The sequence below is a fragment of the Delphinus delphis genome, chromosome 20 (genome assembly GCF_949987515.2).
Source record: "Delphinus delphis chromosome 20, mDelDel1.2, whole genome shotgun sequence".
Taxonomy (NCBI): domain Eukaryota; kingdom Metazoa; phylum Chordata; class Mammalia; order Artiodactyla; family Delphinidae; genus Delphinus; species Delphinus delphis.
Window position 1 is genome coordinate 9172448 of NC_082702.1, and position 26647 is coordinate 9199094.

The window sequence follows — 26647 nt, forward strand, 5'->3', positions numbered from 1 at the left end:
CTGCTTTTGGTCCCTAAGGATTCGTTTGGACGCTTCTAGAATTTCACATTGGTGGAATCATATGGTATATGACTTTTTGCATTGGCTTCTTTGACTCAGCATAATGCTTTTGAGGGTTAGTCATATTTTTACACGTATCAGTAGTTCATTCCTCCCCCCCGTGGCCCCCCCAACCCGTCTTAATCACTGAGTATTCCATTGTCTGGAGGTACAGTTTGTCTCACGTGTTCACGGACGTTGAGTAGTTTCCAGTTTGAGTTAACGTGCATAAAGGCGCATTTGTAAACATGTCTTTGAGTGCCATTCACTGTTCAGAGCAAATATTTTGTAATGTCCAGGGGCGATACCCGGAAGATTTGTTACTTGGTAAATGCGTTGGCTCATCCCACAGTCCCTGGGACCCCCTTTCCTCCCACTGTGCCTAGTGTTAACCCCTGGGCTGCTGGGTCAGGAGGAGACCCAGGGGGTCCCCAGGGAGAGCCAGGAGGGTAATAGTAGGGGACTCTTGGCCGTGACCATTTACCAATGGATTCATAACCCACAATTTAATGCTTCTGTGTTTAAGTTCACAGATGATATAACCCACGGGCACGTGATATTAAAAATGATTCCAATAAACAACAAGGTCCTACTGTACAGCACAGAGAACTAGATTCAATATCCTATGATAAACCGTAATGGAAAAGAATATAAAAGAAAAGAATGTATATATATATATATATATATATATAACTGAATCACTTTGCTGTACAGCAGTAATTAACACAACATTGTAAATCCACTATATTTCAATAAAAAATAAAAATAAATAAAAATAAAATAAAAGCAGATACTTCACACACACACACAAAATGATCCCATTGCCCCAACTGTAAGAAAAAGGAGAAATAAACGGATAGGAATTTAAAATATGCATTTCAATATGCAAATGTGCGGGGCCACCTGCCTAGAAACCGAGGAGGGAGACAAACATTTACACCGGAAACACAGGCAGCTCCTAACGCGGCTGTAAACATGCGGTTTAGGTGTTGAATTACCAAGAACCAGGTGGAACATGGTTTTCTGATATTGTTGACAATCCTTGGCCAGGTTTCAAACAAAACACAAGCTTCCCTCATCTTACGTGGTAGTTGCACTTCCTGGAAAAGTCAGAACCTATGAAAACCATCTAAAAAGACTTTGTGTTTGCCTAAGGAGAGTTAGGTTCTAGGCTCAGATCGTTCTTAAGCAGGTTTTTCCAAGTAAGGCTAAAATTTCGTTAGTTTGCACTAGTATGGATGGGCTGGTTGTTAAAGTATTGAAATACTTCTGGCTGGTGAATAGTAGAAGAGTGAGTGAGAGAGAATAAAATTCAATAATACATATTGCGATAAATTAGTTCAAGTTAGTTGTTGTGATGGGTTTTCTGTCATCCCATTACTTAGTTGGTAATAAACATATTGAATAGACAAAACTATTAGACAATATTTTAAGGGCTAGAAAAGTTTCAGACGTAATTGCTGTTAGTTCAGGAACAGCAAAGAGAGGAGAAAAACACCAAAACACTGCAGTTGCTGCTCAGAGAAATGCTTTATCTATTGAGATCTCAAGTCCTAAGGATTCTCAATTTAATGGGAAGTTGCTAAAAGCATTTGATGCGGTTCCCTTATCAAACCACAGCTAAGACAAGGTTATTTTAAATATACATATGTACATATATGACATGTTATTTTATGTATATACATATATACAGCTGTGCCAATCAAGAAATCACACCAACAAGTTCTAAAGGAAACAAAACCATTACAATAATTTATGAGTGATTTGAGCTTCAACTTACGTTCTTGGCAACACCTTAAAGAAATATGTATATAGAGATAGCTAATATTGATTATTTTGAGAATTAAAAAATATTTTAAGACGTGATGCAGATATTGATTTATGTATTTATATTACCATGCCAGTTGCAAAATATTTTGAACATCACCGCCTTTCATGAATGCCCAATGGGACATTTTAAAATAGTATGTGACAAGGGACCCTGCTTCATTGTGTGGAGGTGCCCTGCATATATTATAAGACATCTCCATCCCTGGGCCGTGCCTTCCAACAGCCAAGAGCACGGTCCGATCACAGCAATAACCCAAATCATCCCCATATGTTTCCAGAATGCTCCCTGGGAACCCAACAGACTGCGAGCCGTTGGCAGGTTCAGTGGTTAAAAACAGAGGCTGCGTTGTAAGTCAGGCTTCGTATGTCTGAGCCTCAGCGGTCTGGGCCAAATCGGCATTTATCTTCTCTTGCTGGTGTGCGAAGCCCCCTCCTCCAAGGGCTTCACGCTTCTGCAATATCACCAATCCCCGCCACCCATTCAATGGAGCAGTGACTTGCCTAAGGTCACAAAGAAAGTAAGTAGCCAAGCCAGGAGCCACACCCAGCCCTGACTCCCGACCCCTTTACCACCCAAGTGCCTCACAGCACCCCTGTGGGGCGAGGGTCACCATTAGCCCTGTTTCCCAGGTGCAAAGCCAAGGTGAAGAGAGTCAGAGTCACGGGTGGCCCAAGTTCCAGTGGGATTTGGATTTGAAGCACTTGGATTTGAACCCAGGCCTCTCCCACTTCAGAGCCTGTGGTCTCAAAGCCAGGTGCATACACCCAAGGGGTGTGCGGGACAAGTCACTGGGATGAGGCTGGTAATCAAAACCCTCTCTATTTATTTTTAATTTTAAAATGGAATAATTTAAGCCTTATTACTAATATACAGAATGCTAGTAGTACCTGGATATAAGTTATAAATAAATCTACCTATTGGAGGTACATGCCCAAACGGTATTTCCTCTTAGGTGCACGATCACAAGAGGAAGGCTGCTGTCGCTTTACCTGCTAAGCCGTGTGGCTTCCCAAAGCCCCCCTTGGGTACTATCACCAGAGAGGGGCATAGCAGGCAACGGCAATGCAGGCTACAGCCGGATAGCCTGGGTTCAAGGCCCCTCACTGACACTTCCCAAGCTGTCTGACTTCGGACAAGTGGCTTTACCATTCTGGCCTGTTTCCTCATCTGTGAAATCAAAATAACAGCAGCTCTCACCTCAGAGGGGCAAGGTGAGGGATAAGCCAGTTACTCCGTGTGAAATACTGAGAACGATGCCTGACACACACTAAGTGCTCAGGAAATGTGAGCTATGATTATTGTTTACCCCACCTTGCGAGTGGCTAACAGGTGCAGAGAGCTAAAATAATGAGGTAACAGTGAAATGGAGGGGGCCGGGATCCAGAACCCGGTTCTTAACCACAGCCACACCTCAGAGCCTGTTTGCTTCTCTGCAAGATGGGGTTACGAGCAGCATGCACCTCACAGCGCTCTCCCGGGAGGGAAGGAGGTCGTTTTCAGAAAGAAGGGGATTTAGTCATCCTGTCCTGCCAGGCACAGGAGGCTAGAGGGAAGACCAAAGGCTCAAGAGACGTGAAAGCCGTGGAACAGAGGTCCCGGGCTTACATTCGCCTTGGCCCCCAAGGTAGGACAAGGGCGCCCTCTAGTGGCAGAAGCAACTCCAACGGCCAAGTGTCCTGGGGCTCTTTGTGTGCTAGACCCTGAAGGCACACACTGAATCCTGGAGGAAACCGAGGCGCAGAGAAATTGGGACGCAGCAGTCTGGCCCCAGAACCTACACTCTTTCTCCCTCTCTTTCCAAAACTCTGCCCCAGCCCTGGAGCCCCGGTTCTGGAAATTTGGGGCAGGGCACGCCTTTGAGGTCCCGGGCTGTGCTGGGCCCAGCAAGGTGGCTTGGCATCCCTGGCTTGCCCACCAAACGCCAGCAGCACCAAGACAAAGGGCAATGAATGCCCTGTGCCTGAATGTGCTCCTGACTCCAAGATCAGGCGCTGGAGCTTCAGCTGCTTCCCGCCAAACTCAGGAGTGCTGGGTTGGGGTATTCGGGGTTCTCGATGACCCCGGGGCCGAACTTGAGCTCCAGGAAGCGGCGGTAGTTGTTAGGTGCCTGCGCCACGAAGCCGGCAAAGGGCAGGGGCACGAGAGGCTGCAGGAAGTGTTCGGGGAACTCGACATCCTGCCGGTGGTCCAGCCACGTGTCCTTCGTCATGACCCCGTTTCGAGGGTAGAAGGGCCACAGGTCCACGTGCAGGTGGTTGCTCTCGCTGTACTGCACGCGGAAGAAGTCGCCCTCCACAGCCTTCTCCCACACGAAGCCGCGCTCATCCACCACCGAGCCCGCCTCGGCACCCCGCAGCTGCTCGCAGTTGCCCACGTCCTCCAGGTAGATGCCCAGGTCCACGTCGTAGTCCCACGGGATAATGTCCCCGTGGCGGGCCGCCCCCAGCAGCGAGCCACCCTCCAGCCAGTAGCGCACGCCGGCCGCCTCCAGCACGCCCACCACGTAGCGGGCCGTCTCGCGCAGCGCACGCAGGCAGCACGGGGGTGTCCAGCGCTCCTCGTACAGGTAGGCCGGCGTGTCGCCCACCACTGTCCCGAAGCAGCGCGGGGTCTCCTTGTTGCATCCGAACCACTCGAGCCGCCCGCCCTCCCAGCTCACCAGGCGGATGCCCAGCGCCCGCAGCAGCGCCGCCCGCCGCGCCCGCCCCTCGCGCTCCGCCTTCCAGCGCGCGTGGGCCGTGGTCAGAGGGGGCTGGCGCGCCCTGGCGAAGGGCAGGTCCAGCAGCTGCACCGTCCAGCCGCGGAGGGCGGTCTGCAGGAAGAGGCCGGTGCCCACGGGCCGGGCCAGGGGCGCCGAGAGGTTGAAGAGGTCGCGGGCGCGCAGGAGAACCACGGCGTCCCCGTCCAGGGCGTCGCAGCGGGGTGCGGAGGGTGCCGGGCCGTAGCGCGCCGTCCACTCCCGCAGGCTGACGTTCAGGGCCAGGCACCGGGCAGGGTTGGCCGAAGCAACGGGAGCGGCCACCAGGCGTGCGCCTCCCGCTCGCAGCACCTCAGCCATGCGCTTCAGCTGGCCCGGTGCCTCGGCCCTCGCCCCGTCAGGCACCAGGGCCACGTACTCGGTGGCCACGTAGGTCTCAGGGCGCGAGGCTGCAGCGGGCCGGTCCAGGGCGGGCTGGAGCAGCGCCAGGCGAACGCTGGGGATACGGGGCAGGGCGAGAGGCGGGTAGGGGAGCGTATCGGCTGCCACCACCACCGGCTGGGCTGGGTCCTGCTGCAGGAAGGAGTCCACCAGCTCTGGCACCGCGTTGTCAAAGGCCTCGAACTCCCGCACCAAGATGGTGACCCGGGGGCCGGAGGCAGATCCACGGCGGGAGCCCCTGGCCGGGGAGTACCTGGGCTGGTGCTGCAGCCACGAGACATAGAACAGGACCAAGAGGTTGAGGGTGATGGCGGCTGCCAGAGCAGCCTGGCAGCGGGTGAGCCGCATGGGGCTGAAGTCAGGCCCTTAGCTGGGCTTCCCGGGTATCCTGGGGAGCGGGGATGAAAGGGGAGACTGGAGCTGGTTGTCAGAAACCCCCCCACCCATCCTCAGCCTTGTCTTCCTGTCCCAGCCTTTTCCTTATTTGGTTTCACTTCCGACATTTCCTCCTCCAGGAAGCCCTCCCTGATGCCAGGCTGGGTCATGCAAACCCCTCTGGGCTCCTTCAGACCCCTGGGTTCCCCGACTCTAGCCTACCACTCGAATTCATTAGTGAGTAGGGCCCAGTCTGTGCGAGGGCAGGTCCTGAGCCTGTCTTGGTCACTGTTGGGTCCCCAAGGCTACTCAGCACAGAGCCAGGTACACATTAGATGCTCAAGAAGTTTTTAACCAATGAATCACCTTCCCTTCTTCCTTGTTCAGTCTCACCCTTTTATTCATTGTCAACTTCTCATTCAGATTCGGGTTCAGTTATAAATGCCCAGACCCCATTCATTCCCTGCTCTCACCCCTGATCTCTTCTTCCCTTCCCCGCACCCCCCCCCCACCCCGGCCTCGGGGTCAGAACCTTGGCCACCAAGCCCCTCCCCTGCTGCCTCCTTCTCACTTCCTCAAATCCTCTGCCATCTGGCCATCTCTTTCCTGATGGTCAGCCAGATGTTTTTGGTTTTGCAAGGAAAGCTAGAAATGTTTTCTTAAATCATAAAATTATTCCAGTTTGTAATGTTGGCCACTAATTAATTTTTTTTTAATGGAATGGGTCAAACTCAGACAAACAGGAAGTAGATGGTGGTTGCCAGGGGCTGTGAGGAGGCAGAAACGGGGAGTTGTTGTTTAATGGGTATAGAGTTCCAGTTTTGCAAGATGAAAAAGTTCTGGAGACTGTTTGCACAATAATATGAATATACTTAACACTACTGAACTATACACTTGAAAACTGTTAAGATGACAAATTTTGTTATGTGTATTTTATCACAAGTAAAAAAATCTTTTTTTTTTTTTTTTTGAAGTACAGTGGGCTGCATCCAAAGAGGCTGTGCTCCCTCCATAGGGCACCTCCACCTCTATTCATGGGCCACATTCCTAAGCAACCCCCAGGTGGCGCTGTCTCCATGTCCCCATCACAACTTGAAGATGTGGCTGGTCTCCAGCACAGAAGGAATAACTAACTCTCTCTTCTGAGCAGATACTAAAGTTTCCCCATGAAGGATCTTCATAGGTTCTGCCCCTCCCGGAGAGGGGGACGTCAGAGACCCCGCTAATCTTCCTACCTCCTAAATACTTCTGACCCCCCTCCTCCCCATTCCCACAGCTCTCCCTTCAACCCTGGTTCACCCAGATCCCCACCCAGCCTCCCACAGTCTCCTAAGTCCCCTCCTCGTGGCAGCCAGAGGGGTCTGCATAAAGCACAAATCTGACCTCTCCCTCTCTCGCTCAGAATCTGCCATGGCTCCCTAGTGCCCTGGGGAGAAAGTCTAAGTTTCTTACAAAGTCCCACCAGGCCTCGTATGGCCTGGCCCTTGCCTGCCACCATTCCAGCCCCATCTCCTGCCATGCATCCTCGAACTCTGTGCCTAAGCCATCTTGGACTTTTCTTCAAACAGATCTTATTTCTAAACCTTTGTGTATCCTGTTCTTCCTGCCTAGAAGAGTCTCCTCTCGATCACCCCTTCTCCCCGTGCCTCTTTTCTCCTGGAGAACTCACTTATGCTCAGGCTTTAGCTCAGATGGCCCCTCCTCCAGGAAGCCCTCCCTGAACCACAGTCTGAGTCAGAAGTCCCCTCTGGACTCCCGGAACCCCTGGGCTACCTGTTCTGGTTTGGCACTGTCTGGGGATGGCTCTGTCTGCCCCACTAGACTGTGAGCCCCAGGAGGGTAGAGCCAGGACTGTCTCAATCACCACTGTGTTCCTCCCACACGACTGGGCACTGAAAATACACTTGGTGAAAAGATGATGACTGGGGGCAGGGGTTTTGTGTGTCTGTAAAGCCCACTCAGGTCCCCAGGGCCAAATTCTGCACTGTGGCCATGCACCTGGGGCCCTGCCCTGGTCTCCCTGTCTCCTCTCTCTCTCTCTCTCCCTCCAGAAATGCCCTCTCATCCCTCTTCACCCATCCCAGGCCTGCTTGCCCTTCTCTGACCCAACTCAGATGGCACTTAAGAGTCTGAGTTGCACTTTCGGAGTGACTTGTTATTCTTCAGAACCTTGGAACTGCCTTCTGGACCTGCGATCAATCCCTCCTTCCTTCCATCATTCCGGGTTGTGGAACTCCTACAACATACCACGCACTGTCCTAGGCCCTGGGGAAACAGCCGTGGACACACAACACACAGAGAAAGACAATACCACTGAGCTTAGGCAATTCACATTCCTGTGGGGGGGGGGGAGGAGCCATGGGGACCACAGAATCTTCGGGGTCTTAAAAATCTTAGAATTTTAGCGCTCAGGTACACAGAAACAGAGAAGAGACCTTTAGATGGTTTCAGAGTCTTCTAACAATTCTGAAGAGACCTTCCTCCTGCTTCGGCCTTGTCTCCTATGGTCTGTGCCCCACTCAGAGCCCAGAAGGATCCTGTTCAATCTTCAGTTAGATTCTGTCCTGCGTCTGCTCAAGCCTTCTGTGGCTCGAGACTCACTCAAAGGAAAAGCCAAAGTCTTCGCTGGGACCCACAAGGCTCCACGTGATCCCCCCACCCTCTCCCACTTGTCCGCTCAGCTGCAGCCACGTGGGCCACCAAACACCATTCTCCAAATACACCCAGGAGACCCCAGCTGTGGCACTGGCTGTCCCCTCTGCCTGGATGCTCTCCCCCAGGTAGCAGCTGCATGCCTTTTCCCCTGGCTTTCAGGTCTTTGCTCAAATATCACCTATCCATTGATCCCTTCCTTTGGCCACCCTACTTAAAAATGCCTCTCCCTATCACCCACATACTTCCTATGTCCCATCCCTGGGCTACTTGCCTCCCCTAGTAGTTCTCACGTAGATTTTACTTATCTTGTCTCTTGTTTTGTCTGTTTTGTTCCCTGCTGTACACCCAGAACATGGCTCGGCACCTGGCACACAGCAGGTGCTCAATAAATGTGTGCGGAATGAATGACTGACTCCTGTTATTCAGACGGGGAACCTGCGGCGCAGAGAGAGGAAGGCCAAGGGAGCGGAACCCAGGTCTCCGCCCCCGGAACCTGGTTCTCAGCACGCGCTATCTGGCTGGCTCTGGGCCAGGAGGTGCCCAAAAGGACAGAGGACAGAAGCCAGTTTCTCAGAGACCAGCAGGTATGACAGCCAGCTGAGGAGGTGAGGGAACCAGAGGAGAGAGAGAGAGGAATCACCTAGTACCCTGACAAGGTCAGTCTTGGCTTCCCCAGCTATAAGGACTCAAAACTCCTTCACTGGGGCAAAGTGGATGAAACGATGGTTTTGAAGGATCATAATAATATCAACAATTCTAGCTGCTCTTGATGTGCCAGTTCCTGTTCTAAGCTTTTTACCGATCTTAACTTGTTTAATCTTCACATTATGATCACATTTAAAGATGAGGAAACTGAGGCACAGACAGGTGCAGTCACTTGCCCAAGGTCACACAGCTGGGAAGTGGTGGACCTGGGATTTGACCAGGAAGCTGGCTCCAGTGTTGTGATTTTAGCCAATAAACTCTGCTGTCTCTTTTGGGTCCACAAAGACAGTCCAACTTTCAACCCATCTTCAGTGAGATAACCCCTTTCCCTTGCCCTCACTTGACAGGTGCTTTCAAAGCTGAATATGAACATTAATTAATTAATTCAACTCACTAACTCAACAAACATATATTTATTGAGTGCCCTCTGTGTTCTGGGGACACGGGGTGAACCAGGCAGTGGTTGGGCAGGCCCTCCAGAGGTAGGAAGACAGACAAAATCCCTGCAAACAACTTACAGATAGAGCAGGAAACCACCAGGGAGTGTGAGAGAGAAAAGGTGGTCAGGGGAGGAGAGGACAGTTAAGCTGAGACTTTGTCTCTCCATTGCCCACAAAACAAGGTAAGTGGATCCACATTCACTTCAGGCTAGACTTCACCTGGCCTGAGCCTCAGTTGCTGCATCTGTAGAATGGGAATGTGATGGATCGAGAAAATGAGTGATGTGTGGAAAAACCTTTGGGGACAAGGGCAGTTCCCACGTGAGTGCAGGTGACACTGAGGGGCTTCTTACCTCCTAGGTTGCAGGCTGAGGGAGCTCCAGGCGGGCAGTTCCAGCCCAGCTCAGCTGCACTGCTGAGGGAAGGAGAAACCAGAAAACCCCAAATCAGCCAATTTCACACAATAGAGCACAATTTCATTTTACCTAAAAAAGTGGCAACGAGAAGGTCAAGGAATCGTTTCTCTTGAAATCTCATAAGCTCAGGGACCACCTGAAGCATCTGTGAAGAGAAGGAGTGAAGGGAAGGATGTCATAGCAACCTATAACCATCCCTTCTTTCATAAATGTGTCCAGAAAGGTAAGGCTAGAAGTGACAGAAGGTGTTACCATGACAACCCCTTTCCTAGACACACTCCATCCTGAGAGACAATCCTAAAATGTCCTGTACCTTGGTGGGCCTGGTTCCTAGGGTCACTGGAAGGGGGACTGCCCCCATTACCATAGTAACCAGGACTTGGCTTTGCTTTTTTCTTACCTCCCTGGGGATGGTCCGGGCCTTGTAACCATAGCGACTACTCCTCAGCAGAGCATCTCCTCTAAATAAAAACACCTGGTTGGTTTGGTCCACAGACCTCCCACTGATGGGAAAGGGGGAGATGGATGGTTACCATGGTAATGCCAACTGGGTGGCTGGGCGGAGGGATTGGGAGAGATGTTTCCCTCAGCAGTGTCCTTGGGGCTGGGGTCCTTTCTACCTGAGTGCTAGGTGAGGTTGCCATAGTAACCAATCAGGGTAGGGGTATAAGGACCACCAGTGACTTGGGTTACCTTAGCAACCTCTTCCTGGTGCAGGGCCAGGACAGGTTTGGAGCTCCATAACCACAAAGGTGGAGGGGAGGGGAGGCTAAGGGTGTTCCCGACTGGGAAGAGTTACCATGACAACCCACCTGGGCCAGGAATCAGGATGGGGCCATTGCTGAAACCACCGTTGGTGGTCGCTCTGTCTCTGAAAGAGTGACAGTGATTGTCGAGGAGAATGGTGTTTGGGTATGGAGAGGACTAGAGTCTTTCTTTGGGGTGAAGCATGAGGAGGGGGGCAGAAAGCGGCCCCTCCTTAAGTCCCGCGCTTCCCAAAGGCAACCCTCGCGCCGGGCCTGGGTCGCATTTGCCCTCCTTCGGGCGCGCGCCCCGCCCCGCCCCGCCCCTTCCCCCCCACGCGCGCGCCTTCGGGGTCGACCCGGGTGGGCGAGGCGCGCGTCCGACTTCGTTCCCGTCACCGGCCCCCCCGGCCCCCACCAAGCGCGCGCGCGAGACTGTTGGCGCGGCCGCGCAGGCGCGCGAGGCACAGCGGGCGCGCGGGCCGGCCCCGGGGCCTCCATGATGGAGGAGCGAGCGGCCGCCGCGGTCGCCGCCGCCGCCTCCTCCTGCCGCCCGCTCGGCTCCGGCGCGGGCCCCGGCCCGACGGGGGCGGCCCCGGTTTCTGCCCCCGCCCCCGGTCCCGGCCCGGCTGCTAAGGGAGGCGGCGGTGGAGGGAGCCCCGGCCCCACGGCGGGACCGGAGCCCCTGAGCCTGCCCGGGATCCTACACTTTATCCAGCACGAGTGGGCGCGCTTCGAAGCGGAGAAGGCCCGTTGGGAGGCCGAGCGCGCCGAGTTGCAGGTGAGTACCGCCCCGGGACCCCCGACCCCCCGCCCGGCCCGGCCCGGCCCGGCCTCACCCGCCGCCGCCGCCGCCGCCATCTTGGAGCAATGGCCGCCGGGACGGCCGGGGGGGCGGGTAGGGGACCGCGACCGGCCCCGAGACGGAGTGAGGGGCCGTCCGAGGGGGATCCTAAGGGCACCCGGGCAGGTGGAGGCGGGAGGGGGGCCCAGGGCCGGGAGGGCCCGACCGCGGCCGCCGAGAGAAGGGGCGCAGGGGAGCAGAACCGGCTGTAAGTGGGAGTGGGAGTGAACGGACCGGCAGAAGGGTTCCTGAGAGAGTGGCCTCGGGGCCCCGAGGGGACCCCAAGAGAACTCAGCAAAGGGTGATGAGAGAGGATGGAGGAGTCTTGTATGCGAGTGAGCAAAAAGCTCTAAGGGTGCCGAGGGACTCCCACTCCGTCCCCGACCAGGTGCGCGTTGGAGGTGGAGCCCGCTGGGCCCCGGGTGGGAGAGAGGGGGAGTCGGGGGAACTTGGGATCCGTTGGGGGCGAGAGCGGGTCGGGGCGGGTAACCCGGGTGAGTCGGAAGAGGAAGTCAGGGAGCTCGGGACGGGTGTGTTTCGGAGCGTTTGGACAGGAGGGACTGAAAGACGGCTGTGTTGAGGACTCGGGGGATGAGAGCAAGGTGTCGGGGGGGGGGTCCCCGATGAAGATGTGTGCCCTCCCCTCTGAGGAGGAAACTTTGGGGAGCCCTGGCAGGTGTGGCTTCGGAGGGCACGGGAGGGGGTCCCTGGGTCGGAAGCACGGACGGGGCCAGGACGTGCCCCAAGAACCTGTGTTGGAAGAGCCTGAGAGCCGAAACTCTTTGGGGGTGTGGAGGAGTGGGGACCCCCGCCCTGAGATGGGAAGTGTGTAGGAAGTCGGATGGAGAACCCCGAACTGGAGTGGGGGAGGGTCAAACATGTCCAGCTGTGGAGATGGGAGGCGGGATGGAGAATGTGAGGAGGAATCCGGGGGACCTGAGGGATGGCAGGGGGCGCATTTTGTAGAGCAGGAAGGCAGCCAGAGGAAGCATCTCAGAAGGATCCTGGGGGGAGGTGTTTGTGGAAGTTTCTGGGAAAGGACCCTATGGTTTGTCGAGTAGCTTGGGGGAGGGATGTGCCCTCGGATGATGATTGGAAGAGGCTGAGGCTGGACTGGGTTTTGTGACCTTGAGAAGTGTGGGTCGATTGGCAGAGTGTCATGAGCCTGGGTATCAAGAGTTGTGAGGATTTGAAGGGTCCCTGGGCTGGGGCGTTGTTAGCAGAAGTCAGTACCTGCTTCTAGCAGCTCGTCTTTCCCCTTCCGATTTGCTATTTCCTATCTAGTTGAGGTGGGGACCCAAGTAAATACCGGCTTAGAATTTTGTCTTTAGGATGAATAAAGAGAGCATCCCGCAATTCTCCCACCCCAATAGGGATCTTAGCTGTGTGGTGGCAGAGGCTTGGGGTTGGGGTGGGAGAGAAATCCTTATGTAAGTACCCCTTGCTTTGGTGTCCCATGGTGTCCCATCTCTACTTACAGAACTCTTCCCCAGGGTACATCTTATTAGATCTTCTCAGTATCCCGTTATGGAGGCAGAGCCAGTGGCATTGCCCTCACTTAGCAATCATGATAGCAGCTGCTGTTTGTTGAGCACATATTATGTGCCAGGCACTGTATTAGGCACTTCAGATACATGGTATCATTTAATCCTTGCAACATTCTGGGAGGGTAAGTGATATTATTCCTCCTCCACCACCACCCCCTTTTTTTTTTTAATAATCAGAAGAGGAAATGGAGGCATTGAGAAGGTCAGTGATTTATCTAGGGTCACAGCCTGTGGGTGGCAGGGGTGGTCTGTGGGCTTTCAAGCCCATGTATTATACCTCTCTGATGCCCAGGACAGATGAGAAGCCTGTTCCAAGGAAACCCAGTGGCCTCCCCAGGATCATCCGGCACTCATAACAGACCAGTGTACCCTACAGCACTCACCACCCTGCTTCCTCATCTTTGAGACAAACAAAAGAAAAGATGTGTCTGTTCCCGCATTTGGTGGTCCTTCTTGGCGTTTGAGAGGAAGTTGTGGATAGCACCCAGTTAGGCTCTCCTTTGTCTAGGCTCCAGCATTTCTTACTTTGTACGTTTATTTTCTTTTGTTCTGTTACATTAGTAAAAATTCAAAGATCTCAGAAGCGTCAGAGTGTATAGATGTGAATACGCGCGTGCGCGCGCAAGTGAAAAGGGAAAGTCCCCCCCAACTGTTATTGCTATGAAAGTAATTCACCTCTGTGTGTAATATATGAGATCATACTACATGTATCATTCGGTGACTTTTTTATCCCACATACTCATGTGTCTTTGTGTTCCTTTCATATCAGCAGAGAGAGGTCTTATTATTTTTGAAAACTCCATTCCACCGGTGTCTGTACCGTAGCTCATTTAGTTTGAACCCTTTTGCTGAACTTTTAGGTTGCTTCCCGTTTCTGCCTGTGGGAAATGGCTGCAGTGAATGTCCCTGTGTTCCCCTGTGAGTATACAGCAGAATAGATGGGTGGAATGGTAGAATAGATGTGTTTATAAAGGGGTGATTAGCTGTGCCAAGTCGCCCCACGTTTACACTCCCAGCAGCAGCACCCCTTTTTATACACTTCTGCTCGAGCCCTTATCACTTAGGGAGGTGTGACTTCTCCTGTGAGATCCTTTAAGGCCTGGACTGCATCAGATTTTTCTGATAAACTCTGAATACCTTTTCTCCAAGTAGCTGCGTGCAGCTGCTCCTGGCACAGCACCCACGTGCAGTCAGCATGTGGGGAGCGGCAGAAAAGGCAGCCTCTCGTGAGGTCCTGCCAGGAGGCGCCCGAAGATGGGAGCAAGGAGGTGGCATCGACGTGGTCTGATAGTAAGCAGGACTTTGCCAGGTAGGGGAATTCCCAGAAGGAGGTGGTGTGGTTTCTGCCCTTCAGAAACTTCCAGGCTAATAGAGAAGGCTGGTTTGTGCAGGAGGTTACAAAGAACTGTACACACTGACGCAGTTGAGTCTTTGATTGCGTGGCTCTGCCCACGATCTCTGGTACTTCTGCAAAGGGGAGCAAGCTCTTTGAGGAAGAGAGGAACCTTGGGGGCGGGGCCTGAACTGGACATTCACATAGGAGCAGCTGGTGGAGAAGGTATGGAGCTGGCCCGTCTCTACTGCCAGCCTCACAAGGGGCTCTGGTGGATCCATGGGGACTCAACCCTGCCAGGGGCCCCCAGACCCTGGGGAGGACGAGTGGAGTGCAGGAGATGCAGGGCCAGATGGGACTGAGCTGGGACGGGGAGCGGGCTGGGACAGAAGGGTTGGGGTACAGAGAGTCATCAGCGGCCCCTCGGAGGACTGAGATGCTCAGGCCCCTCCGGAAGCTTTTTCCATGCCGCCTGGGTGGAAAGGGAACAGCCGGAGGAGAGGCGGCGGCCCTGTCTCAGAGTGGCAGTGGGTGGATGTGGTGGGTAGAAAACTTCCAGATCCCAGCCTTACCTGCCAACAGATCAGACAGCCGCGGCTGCTGGTGTTTGCGGGGTGGGAGGGACTGGCCACCAGCACTTCCCCTCTCCGTGGTATTCCACCAACTCGGGACACTTCAGCCACATGTTTCTGGTTCTCTTTTTTACCTTCTTTGCCAGAGGAACTGGGAAGAGGCCCACAGAGCCAAGTGAGATTATTTTTGACCGCGGCATATGGCATGCAGGATCTTAGTTCCCCGATCGATCAGGGATCAAACACGTGTCCCATGCAGTGGAAGCGCAGAGTCCTAATCACTGGACTGCCAGGGAAGTCCCCCAGAGTGAGATTCTTGCATCATCATTAGGAGAAGGGAAATCAGGGCTTGCTATGGGGCAAGGGGGGTGCGGGAGGCTGAGCAGGTGTGAGGTCTGACCCTGCTTTCTGCCCCTCGACTCCACTTTCTTCCCCCGCAGGTGAGGGCCACCTCCTTATTAACTTAAATCCACTCGTTGCCCCCCTGCCTGATCCTAATCTGGGCCGCTGTCATTTCTCCCTGGGATTCCTGGGATTGCTTCCTTCTGTGACTGGTCTCTCGGCCTTTAGCTTTGCCCTCCCCTCGCCCCCTGCAGCTATCATTTCTCCACATTCTAGCTTGCGGAATTACCTTTGTAAGATGTAAATCTGATTATATCTCTTCTCTGCTTAAAAAACCCTTCCGTAGCTTCCCCTGTGCTCTTAGGATGAATTTCAGACTTGCTCACATGGTCTGCGATCCTTTGTCAGGCCTGCAGGCTTCTCTGATTTTCCTCACTAACCCTTTTACACATTCGGATGCAGGCATAGTGGCCTTTGTAGAGTTCCTTAAGCCCACCTTGCCACCCTTATCTCTGGCCCCTGGCCGACTGCTAATCAGCCTTCAGGTCTTAGCTGAACTGTCACTTCTTCACTCCAGAAGTGGGTTGGGTGTCCCTCCCATAACCGCCTCTGCTCCCTCCCTGGGGTCCTAGTCATATCCTGTGTTAGTTGTGGCTGCTCTTGTCTGTCGCCTGAGCCAGACTGAGGGCTCTGTGGGGACAGGAGGCACTCGTCTTCTCCATTCCTTCTCCAGCACCTCACATAGAACCTGGCCCGTCACAGGCGGTCACCAGTGTCAGATACTGAATGCATGTGGGCTCAGCAGGCCGCGCAGGCACTGGGAAACAAGCTCATGGACGGAAGCCCAGAAGGGTGAGGGTACAGGGAGGCCGTGACCCCGGACTTGTATTTGGTGATCGACCTTTTCTTCTCTACCGCTCCCCCACCTTCTAACAACTCATGGACAGAGTAGACCTCAGGGTGACTGAGAAGGTATACAAAGGACAGAAATTCAGACTTCCAAGACATTGATCACGTATGAGTCCGCCTGTCTGGCCTTAGGTGTTTATGTACGTATATGTTGATTTAAAGTGTAGAAAGAAAAAAAGTATTGGGGGGAGTCCCTTTCTCTCAATGGACAGGTGAGGTTTCTTTTCCATAGCGTACCTGTGACGTGTATTTATTTGTTCGTTGTTTTTCCCACATCCTCCTCTAAAATATAAACCTCGTGTTGTTCAGTGCTGTGTCCTCTGTCCACAACTGTATCTGATACATAGTTGGGACTCAATAAATATTTGTGGAGTGAGTAAATGAATGAATGATACTTTTGTCATACACTAGTATACATATATGCCTTTTTATTTCTTCAAAAGGCAGTCTACCATTGCAGTTATGCCTGTGGGGTAAATTCCTTAGAAGTGGAACTGCTAGGACGGAAGGCATGTGCATGTCACACGCTTGTGGATATAGCCAGATTGCCGCCCGGAAGGGTTTGTCAGTTCATGGCGCCACCAGTGGTGTCTGAGTGTGCCTGTTTCCCTGGCCCCCGGCGCACATTTGGTTCTCTACTAACCTGTGGGAGAGACCTGGTCCCTGGAGCAGGACGGGTGATAGGAGGCCTGTGGGCACAGGGCTGTGCTGTGCTCCAAGTGCTGGGGGCAGATAGGTCAGGGTCCTTTGAGCCGCAAGGCGAGGAAGAGGCGTGTTCATGGGCATCTGAGAGGCCGCCAACAATGGACAGTCCTTGAACGCGAGGCTTTGGGAACGTTCACCACCTGGAAAAGGTGTCTGGGGCGACTGGGGGCTTCTGGGGGAGCTGCTGAAGTTCTTCAATAAGCATTTGATGCGTGAGGATTGGCTTCAGGAAGATGCAGCTGCCTGTGGGGCAGGAGGCCTGTGAGCCACAGCCAGCTCTGCCCGATGGGCCTTAGGTCTCAGAGGGATCCTAGCTCTCTCAAAGAACTGGGCCCATTTCAAGACTCTAGAAGAACAGACAGGGAGAATAAAAATAATAAGAGGTAGGGGCTGGCATTTGTTAGCCTTTCTTCTGTGCCAGGCTTTGGACTGAGAAGAACTTAACACGTGAGGGGAAACAGAGCCTCAGAGAGGGCCAGTGACCTGCCTAAGATCATGCAGCGAGTAAGTGGCCGAGCCAAGCCTGGAGCTCAGGCGGTCCTAGCCTGGAACAGAGGAGCCTTGGGGAGAAGCCAGGGAGGAGCCCTGCGCTCAGGGCTTTGGCACTGGGCTTCCGGAACCTGGTCAGGGGCCAAGATCCCGCCTCGAAGGCCGTTGACCCGGTGTCTCCAAAAGACCTGTTGACAGACCAGAGCAGACTGGGGCAGCCCATGCCAGCAGACAGTGTGAAGTGGTTGGCAGGGGCCCTGGGTCGTGGCTGTGGCACGTCTCCCTCACCCTGGGCAGACTCCAGTGGAAAGGTTGGTCCCCACCGTGGGGGTCAGGTGGGGAAGCTTTCGCGCTGCAGCGGGAGCTGAGCCGAGCCGCCCACTCTTGTCCCTAAACGCCAGAAGTAGCTTCCCACGCCTCCCAGAGACAGATGCTCTGGTAGGAGTAGTGGCACACCACCTCCACCAGCAACCTTAGGGACAGCACCTGCCTGAGTGGGGAGAGGAGGCGCCCAGGGCTGTTAATACCTCCCTGGCCCACCTCCTCCCCAGAGGTGGGGACCAAGTTAGGCCCAGGCTGTCCCTATTTAATTTCAGGGGTCAAGGGCTTCTCTTCAGTTGTTTCATTGCGGGTGACATGGAGACAGATCCAGCCGCCCTTTCACTGCTCCATGGAACCCTGGCTCAGGGTCTTCACGCCTGAAGAAGTGGCTGCTGTGTGTTGCTGTGGGGGCAGGGCTGGAGCTGATTGTCCCTGAGTGAGTGACACATGTCAGTGAGCCTGAGCCCTGCTGCCTTCCTGTCTCCCTCTCTCCCCACCGCAGGCTCAGGTGGCCTTCCTCCAGGGAGAAAGGAAGGGGCAAGAGAATCTCAAGACAGACCTGGTGCGGCGGATCAAGATGTTAGAATATGCACTGAAGCAGGAAAGGTGAGCCCAGCTGTCCCCCGTCCTGCCTTCAGGGATCAAGCCTTTGGGGTCAAGCGTTCTCTTCCCCATCACCCAGTCCTGCATGGTTCCAGGAGAGGGCGACAGAACAGGAAATAGTGGGTGGGATTCGGGGTAAACAACTGATAACAGTATTCATAATGGTGGTGGCCCGCTGCATGCCAAACACCATATATTCATTGTCTCATTTATCCCTTCCAGTGGCCTAATGGGTACAGGTGAGGCTTCCGGAGGGTGAGGACTTCTTCAAGGACTCTGGAGCTGGGATAGCAACCCAGTTTGCCTGACTCCAAAGAGTGGGCTCTTCACAGTGCCATCCGTGATGCCTCCTCCGCCCGGGCTGCTTCATAATCGGGCAGCTCAGCTTCAGAGGGAGGAGAGCTGATTAGAGAGGATCTGGGATCTGGGATTCCTGAGGTGGGGGCTGGCCCTGTCTACTCTTCCGCGTCTCTCACTGGTTATTCGCTTGATCTTTTAGGGCCAAATATCATAAATTGAAATTCGGGACAGACCTGAACCAGGGGGAGAAGAAACCAGAACTGTCGGAACAAGGTACCCACCCCCGATCCTCCCCTCTTGCCCCCTCCCAACAAAACCGAATGTGACAGAGGAAAGCTGAGATGGGCCATGTCTCTCTCACTGTGCTCCACAGAAAGCAGGCTCGGCCGGGGTGGGGAGGGGTTGGGTCTCAGTGTCCCTCCCCCGTAGGCTGCTCTGCCAGGTCCTGTGCTGGGCGATCGGGGGAGTGGGGACAGGGGGTGAAGAAGGCTGGGAGTCCTGCCTGCTGTCCCTGTGTGAGGTAGACAGACACACAAGGCCCGACCGTCTGCGCTCCTGGAAGGAGGCATCAGTTCATCGTCAGGGAAGTAGGGAGGGCACTCCAGGTAGAGGGAGGAGTGTACTGGAGCACGGAGACCTGAAAGAGTGGTGTGTTCACGGGGTTGAGGCCTTCGAGGCCAGGCTGACAGTGATCATTGTTCTTCATGTCAGACTCCTCCGACCAGAGTGTGAGTTCCACCAGGGCAGGGGTTTTTGTCGACTGATGTAGTCCAGGCACCTAGCCGGGCACATAGTAGATGCCCGATAAATATTTGATGAATAAAACAAACATTGTCTCACTTAATCCTCAACAATCCCAAGAGATAGGTGCTGAGATTATTAACTTCGTTTCTCAGAAGAGGAAACTGAGGCTCAGGTAAACTAACCTGCTCAAGGCCACACAGCCGGGAAGCGGCAGAGCCAGGCTGGGACGCGGTCGAGTCGGCCCGTTCACTCAGAACTGAGCCCATTTCCCGTGTGGGAAAATAACATAAGTAGAGTCTGAGGATAGTCTGGGAATGGTTGGGGAAGTGACCCAGAGACTAGAGAGGAGGAGCACAGGGGCAGAGGGAGGCTTCAGACGCTCTCAGGAAGGGGCTCCAAGGACGATGGAGGAGGTGATGGGTGTGTGGTGGTGCCCTGACCAAGACAGCCCACCTCCCTTCTCTCCACCCTCCAGTCTCCAATGGCCCGGTGGAGTCGGTCACCCTGGAGAACAGCCCGCTGGTGTGGAAAGAGGGGCGGCAGCTTCTCCGACAGTGAGTGTGTGGAGGGCAGGGTGGAGGCTGGGGGGCGAGAACACATGTTTGGCTTGGGAGATAAGCCCGAAGACTCCACAGTCCTTCCTGTCCCCCTGGGGACCCTGAGCTGTCAGGATCCCTGCTGGCCACAGCTGTCACCCCGTCGGGGAGAGCAAGGGAAGACTCCCTGCAGGAGGCACGTGTGGAAAGCGACCCCAAGTGCCTCTGTGCCTTGGGTAATGTTAAATTGTTTTTTATTAAAGAGATGTGTGTGTTTTAGAAAACTAGGGAAACATAGGGAAACAGAAAGAAAAGGATAAAAATCACTCATAATTCCACCACCCAAGGAATTTCATGCCCCTGTAAACATTTTGGCACATATGCTTTCTCTTCCGTGGATATGTATTTGTGCCTGTGTGTGTGTGTGTGTTTTATAAAAGCCGGGGCTCCCCCTTCGCAGTGTTTCATAATGCATTGCTTTTGCTAAGCGTTGTGAACATCTTCCCACTAAATTACTTACGTTGCATCATTTCAAGATCTATATAGTAGTCTGTCACGTGGATAATCATGACTTCCTATGGCCAGTCTCTTCTTGTGTATTTCGTTGAAGGTGTTTTTTTCAGTAGACAGTGTGACAAACACCAGGAAGTTATTTGTCCATATCCTTGATTTCCTTAAGCTGAATATCTGGGAGTGCAATTGCTAGCTTAAAGGGTGTGCAAACAGTGACAACAGAAAGATCATCACAGGCGACGCTTGCCAGGGACCTGTTATGAGCCTGACACCGCGCTAAACGCTTTGCACCCAAGGATTCCTCACATAAACCCCCGTGTAGTGTAACTGCTAGCATTCCCCTCATTTTCACAGATGAAAAAACCAAGGGGCAGAGACGGTATCTGTTTATGGAAGGTCACAGCTAATCAGCAGAGGGCCTGAGGTGTGATCTCGGGCAGCCTGTCCCCAGAGCCCAACTCCTTCCGCACCACACTTTCCTGCCCCTCCACTGGTGGGGAGGGGAAGCGTTGGACACACACAGGCACCCGAGATGAGATAGCAGGCCAGACAGCAGGCTGAGGCAGGCGCTGTCTGATGTTCCCAAAGGGACAGGGTCAGGCTCAACAGAAGAGGCTCTGGAGGCGCCTCCTGAGGACCAGCATGGGACTCTTTGTCTCCAGTCTTTTGAAGCCACAGATATTTTCAGCTTTTAGACCAGTCCCAGCTGGCTTCAGTTCTCGTAATTGCAGAAGTGATAAATGCTCATTCACAGAAGTGAGTAGAGTAAATGCCAGAAGTTCCTATTAATATCCCCAATCTCGCTCTCCAGAGGCCACTGCTCTTCAGTTTAGTGTGTCTCTCTCTAGGCCTAGCGAGGGGCGTGATGAAATGTGTGTGTGTGTGTGGTCTATACTTACATGCACGTTCTTTTTTTCCCACAAACACTTGAATTGTGAGGAACACCTAACTTACAGTTTTTGTTGCACTGTTCATCATGGCCTCTTTCCTTGGCACTCTGCTCTGTTTATCTTGTGCATAGTGTCCCAGCAGTCATTTGCTCCCACAGTCCTCAGCAGCGGACGTGTAGTTTGGCCCCTGCGTTTTGGTTCACCCATATGTGCAGTGTCTCCGCGAGCATCTGTGACAGCACAGTGCCCGTGTACAAAGGCTTCCACTGGAAATAGTCTCAAAGGGGAAATGGTAAGGTCAGGGGTATGCTTCTTTGAAATTTTGATGTATAGTCTGAAGTTGCTCCTCCAAAAAGCCTGGCCTAATTTGCATCGGCCCCCCGCAGCGTATGAAGAAGCCACAAGGCTCCTGACCCGCCCTGGTTCTGCCTCCCCGCAGGTACCTGGAAGAGGTGGGCTACACCGACACCATCCTGGACATGCGGTCCAAGCGCGTGCGCTCTTTGCTGGGCCGCTCGTTGGAGCTCAACGGGGCCATGGAGCCCAGCGAAGGGGGCCCCAGGGCCACGCCGGGCCCCGGGGGACTCAGCGGCGGTGAGTCGCTGCTGGTGAAACAGATCGAGGAGCAGATCAAGAGGTGAGCCCTTGGGTCTGGCGGGTGCATCCCTGTGTGCCTTCTGCATCCTGAGGAAGTCCGCCATGCTCTGGGGGCCGCTTCCTTCCTGGAGTGTATCGTGGGCTCCTCTGTCCCTTCCTTGTGTGGTGTCCAGGCTCTGTCTTGGGTTCCCCTGGGTTCCCCTCCCCTGGCGTTGCCTTGCTGCTGTTGTGCATCACAGCTCCCGCTGGCCCGGCCCCGCCGAGGCTCAGGCCTGTGTGCTCCCCAGGAAACACCGAGCCCCTGCTGAAGGCAGCCCCTGGGCCGCATGCCAGGACCGGGGGGTGAGGGGGGCACAACATGCGGTCTCCGCCCCCAGGGAGCTCTCATTCGTTCATTCTCTCATCAGTAATTGTAATTTGTCAAAATAAATAACTTAATGGGTGGTGACGTGAGGTGCTATGTAAAAGGCAGTGAGAAAGAGTGATGGGAGAAGTAGTACTGCTTCGGATGGGGTGACATTTGGGAAGAGAACTGCGTGGAGTGGAGGCTAAGCCACCCAAGCAGCTGGAATGAGAATGTTCTAGGCAGAGGGAACAGCAAGTGTAAAGGTTCCGGGATGGGAAGGGCCTGGGAGCTTGCCACAGAGGCTGGTGTGGCTGCAGTGGCGTGAGCACGTGGGGGCTGTGGTCTGCGGTGCGCTGAGATCTCAGGAGTCAGATCAGAAGGAGCTTGGAGGCTGGGGTTGTGGGAAGCCAGTGGTTTCGAGCAGGGGTGTGACATCATCTGATATACTTGGTCTGCTTGGAGACGGAGAGGCTGACGGAGGGTCGGGCTGGGAGCCGGGAGGCCGGGTAGGAGATTCCTGCAGATGTCCAGGTAAGAAATGATGGACATCAGTAGTGGAGGGGTGAGAAGGGGTCCGCTTCTCGGTGGGTTTTTAGGCTGAGCCGACACTATTTAAAGGACTGCCTGTGGGGGGAGAGGAAAAGAAATTAGGGGTGACTGAAGGGTGTGGTCTGAGAGCTGGGAGCAGTGCTGACCCAGATGGAGGAGACAAAGGGTGGGAGGGCTTCAAGGGGGCCGTTCAGGACGAGTGGAGTTTGAGGTGCCTGTTTGACCCCCAGCACGAGGGGTGGGGGCGCTTGACTCCTAAACGTACCTCCAGTTCACCAGCACACGGGTGGGTTTGGAAGCCACGGGACTCGGCGGTCACTGAGGCAGAGGGTGTCGATGGTGCCGAGAGGAGGTCCGAGGACCGAGCCCTGGGGGCGGTCCAGCAGAGGAGGCCAGGCCGAGGCAGCTAGTGAGCGGGAGGAGAGCCTGGGCGCAGCGTCCCGGCGGAGTGGCAGCCATCCACCCGGGCAGTTGACAAGAACTCTCTGGGGCATCAGTCCAGTGGCAGAAAAGGAGGCTGTTGGCATTTATCTGAACTTCAAATTCTACCCTCCTTTCTGCCCTGGAGTCAGGTTTGGAAAATAACCTCCTTCACTAAAACTTGTCATCCCGACGGAGCCGTTAAACAGCGGGCCGGGGTGGACAGAGGAGCGCCGTCTGTCAGTGGGGAGAGTGCAGGCTGTGAGGGGCCCGAGTGGCCGTGGAGTGGCCGGTTCCTCTTTCTTGCTGGGTCTGTCCCCGCCACTCACCTGCTCTGTGCTCGCCGTTGGAGCGGCCGTGGGAACGGGAGCTGCTGAGTCAGTGGCGCTTGGTTGTCCAGCTCTCCTTCTGACTCAGCATATGCCAGGGCCGTGCCGTCACGGTTGGGGGCTACTCTGGGACTCAGGGAGGGTCAGAGCTCAGTGCGGGGTTGGGCCTGGTCTGTGGTCCCAGTGAGGGTTCCAGCTGGGGTGTGTCAGGCAGAGGCTGGGCTTGAAGCCCTGCGTGTGATCAGAGTCAAGGTTCCTCTGGGGTCAGGGTGGGCTTGGCACTCCTGAGAGCCAGGTCCAGGCTCTGGCCCCCGAGCCTCGGCGCTCTCCCATCTGAGCTTTGTCGCCTGGCAAGACTAATGCCCCCTCTGCCCCCCCTGTCGTGGGCAGGAATGCGGCCGGCAAAGACGGCAAAGAGCGCTTGGGTGGCTCAGTGCTGGAGCAGATTCCCTTCCTGCAGAGCTGCGAGGATGAGGACAGCGATGAGGACGATGAGCTGGACAGCGTGCAGCACAAGAAGCAGCGCGTGAAGGTGAGCACGGGAGCTCAAGGGGTGCCCCTCCCCCTTTCTGCAAGGGGGCCCTTGCTGTGTGTGCAGAGCAGAGCGCCTCTGTGAGTGCTCTGGGGCTGCCTCTGAGGACTGGTCTGTGTCCTGATCATGTCGCTTCCCTGGGTCCCCATCTCCTGTCCCGCCGTGCCATTGCCTCAGGTACCTTGGGAGGTGCCTAGGTCTGTTCTATCAGGGCCGGCCCCTTCTCCACCTGCACTTCCGTCATTCTCTCCATCCTCCTTCCTTGGGCTCAGATGTTCCCGAGAGGCCTTTCCTGAGTCTCCAGGTTAGGCCAGCTCTGAGACGCCCTCTCTTCTGTGCTCTCCTTCTGGCCAGCCTGGCCACAGTCGGACTTAGAAATGTTTTGGTGTGACTCTGCCTCTGTCTCCTGCAGTAGATTGTGCGCTCCACAAGGCAGGGACTGTGCGAGTCTTTTACTGTTCCCTCCCCAGCACCCTGAGGGAATGTGGCCAGGCCCAGGGCTCAGCCTGGAGCCAGGTCGGGGGACTCCAGGGGGGACTTCGTAGGATGTGAGTGTCCAGTCTGCTGTTGGTGGCAGGACCGAGGCCCAGGGACACTGCCCGCAAGGTAGAGTCCACATCTCAGCTTGGCCTGGAGATACAGCTCCCACCGCATTTCCCCCCACTCCTTAACTGCCAGAGCCCCATGCTCCCGCCATCCTGACGGTGCCGTCCTTACACGGGGCCGGCTCTCATCTGTCCAGTAGACATCCATGTGGGCCTCCACGGGCCAAGCTCTGTGCTGGCCGTGAGAACATGGAGACGCCGAGGTCCGGTCCCGGCGTGGAGGAGCTTGGGGCCAGTGCGGGCTTCTAGGTAGTCACAGGCAGAGGGACGTGCCACAGTGGATGCAGGGACACGTGCCCAGGAAGGGGAGCCTGTGGGAGACGGCCTCAGGGGCTTGCCTTGACCCGGCCTTCCCACCCGAGCTCTAGCCCTCCCTCCTCAGACTCACCTCAGACACCCCCCTCCTCCAGGAATCCTTGTCTGACTCGCCCTTGCTCCCCTTCCCCCCACAGGGTCAGGAGGCTCTTGTGGGCTCCCCCGTCCTGACCGGGACCATTCTGGGTCCTCCCTGTCTGGTGTCAGGTCTGTTCTGGCCTCAGCTCTATGTCCAGTGTCCCCGGCGTGGCTCAGCGCAGGGTCCCGCGCAGGTCAGGCACTCAGTGAACGCACTGAGGGGAATGGAATGCACAGAGCCGGCACACTGGTACTGGGGTTGCAGGAGAAGCAGGGTGTCACTGAGTCCGGGGTCTCTAAGCTTCTCCCCTGGTCCAGAACGCCTAGTCCCTCCTGCCCCCTGTTGGGATTTTCACTCCTTTTGCAGGTCTCGCCTCAGCCTCCTCTGGGAAACCTTCCCACTCCTCTCCGCTCCTCCCATCAGAAATGATCGCGTATTCCCTTCAGCCTTTGCGTCAGTCACCGCATCTGTCCCACATGCCCTGTCAGGTGGCTCATTATGTAGGGGTCCCATGCTTCCCCAAGCCCTCTGTCTCCACACAGCAGACCTTCAGTGACCAGACCCTGATTCAGAAGACCTGTCCGTGACTCCCAGAGTGGCCGTGGCCTGGCTCTGTAACTGCGGGCGCATGATTCTCTGTCTTGGCTTCAGTCTCAGGGACTAATAGTCCCTGTCGGGCTTCCCTGGTGGCGCAGTGGTTGAGAGTCCGCCTGCCGATGCAGGGGACACGGGTTCGTGCCCCGGTCTGGGAGGATCCCACATACCGTGGAGCGGCTGGGCCCGTGAGCCATGGCCGCTGAGCCTGCGCGTCCAGAGCCTGTGCTCCGCAACGGGAGAGGCCACAACAGTGAGAGGCCCGCGTACCGCAAAAAAAAAAAAAAAATTAGTACCTGTCTCTGGTTTGTGGAATTAGTTAAAATGAGTTTATGCGTACAAAGCCCTTGGCTGCACGGTGGCTGCCAGGCCAGGTGCTCGGCGGCAGCAGTATTAGCAGTGCTTGGCAGGGGCCTGGCACTAACAGTCCCAGGCAGTGATGGCAGGATGTAACTGCATAGGGCCCTTCTCGTGGACTGACCCCTGCCATTATCTCTCTGGGCAGGCTGTCTGAACCTTGACCCTGGGTCTTCTCCCAGGACGGAAGAGGAAGGCACTCACGTCCCATCCCCCTCCTCCCACACAGGCCAGAGGCTGGCCCTCCACGATGCCTGAGCCTGAGCATAGCTGCTCCAAATTCATACCCTCCAGACCCAGCTCAGGATGCTGAGCCTCTGGGAGGAGGGGCATCAGCCTTGCCCTCGAGGAATTCACAGTCTGACTGAGGCTGGGCCCAGGCAGGGAACACTTAGGAGGGAGAAGCCTTCCTGGAAGAGGTGGTGTTCGGAACCAGTGGTCTCCGAAGCACTTAAAGCAGAACTCGGATTCAAAACTGTATTTGAAAATTCTGAAACTCCCTTAAGCCAATTAAGTGCAGCCTTTGAAGTGCCAAGTACACAGCTCCCGGCTGGCACTTTATGTGAAACACGGTGATGCTTACGCCACAAGAGGGTAAAGAATCATACGCAAGATGCCACTTCGTGAGGCTGCATCTCGGAGGTGTCCGTGTGGGGAGACAGGTGTGGTGCTGCTCCTAAGTTCACAAGCCTGGGGTTTGGTCCAAGCTTGTGAATTGAGGAGAACAGGATGATTTGGTTCTTGCTCCTGGTTAAGACCGACTGTGGGAAATAGCAAACTTAGTGTTCACTCGCCCAGCGTTCTTTCTCAAAATGGAGGAATTGGGGTGTTTTCTCTCATTCTAAAAGTAGCTCCTGCTTGTTATGTAAGAAAACAAAAATTCAGCCCGTGTAGAAAATTATAAGGAAGACTCGGAGAACCTCAGGTAACCTC

General features: G+C 54.9%; 2 protein-coding genes across 14 annotated transcripts in view; one reads left to right on the plus strand and one right to left on the minus strand.

Annotated features, from left to right (window-relative positions):
* FKRP (fukutin related protein) overlaps nt 1-11202 on the minus strand; it is a 15428-nt gene extending 4226 nt beyond the window's left edge. The window contains exons 1-5 of one of the 12 annotated variants that reach the window (XM_059999578.1): nt 11183-11198; nt 10413-10471; nt 10001-10061; nt 9538-9599; nt 1183-5397 (exon numbers count right to left, since the gene is read on the minus strand). In XM_059999578.1, the coding sequence (XP_059855561.1) occupies nt 3870-5357 (1488 nt within the window). In that variant the 5' untranslated portion in view covers nt 5358-5397; nt 9538-9599; nt 10001-10061; nt 10413-10471; nt 11183-11198 and the 3' untranslated portion in view covers nt 1183-3869. The other 11 variants (XM_059999580.1, XM_059999576.1, XR_009517514.1 and 8 more) reach the window with 11 other exon arrangements.
* The window catches only part of STRN4 (striatin 4), a 25692-nt gene continuing 9854 nt past the window's right edge, over nt 10810-26647 (plus strand). For both annotated transcript variants that reach the window (XM_059999573.1, XM_059999574.1), the window contains exons 1-6: nt 10810-11124; nt 17908-18011; nt 18508-18581; nt 19528-19606; nt 21431-21628; nt 23623-23764. In XM_059999573.1, the coding sequence (XP_059855556.1) occupies nt 10843-11124; nt 17908-18011; nt 18508-18581; nt 19528-19606; nt 21431-21628; nt 23623-23764 (879 nt within the window). In that variant the 5' untranslated portion in view covers nt 10810-10842. The remainder of the gene's footprint in view (nt 11125-17907; nt 18012-18507; nt 18582-19527; nt 19607-21430; nt 21629-23622; nt 23765-26647) is intronic.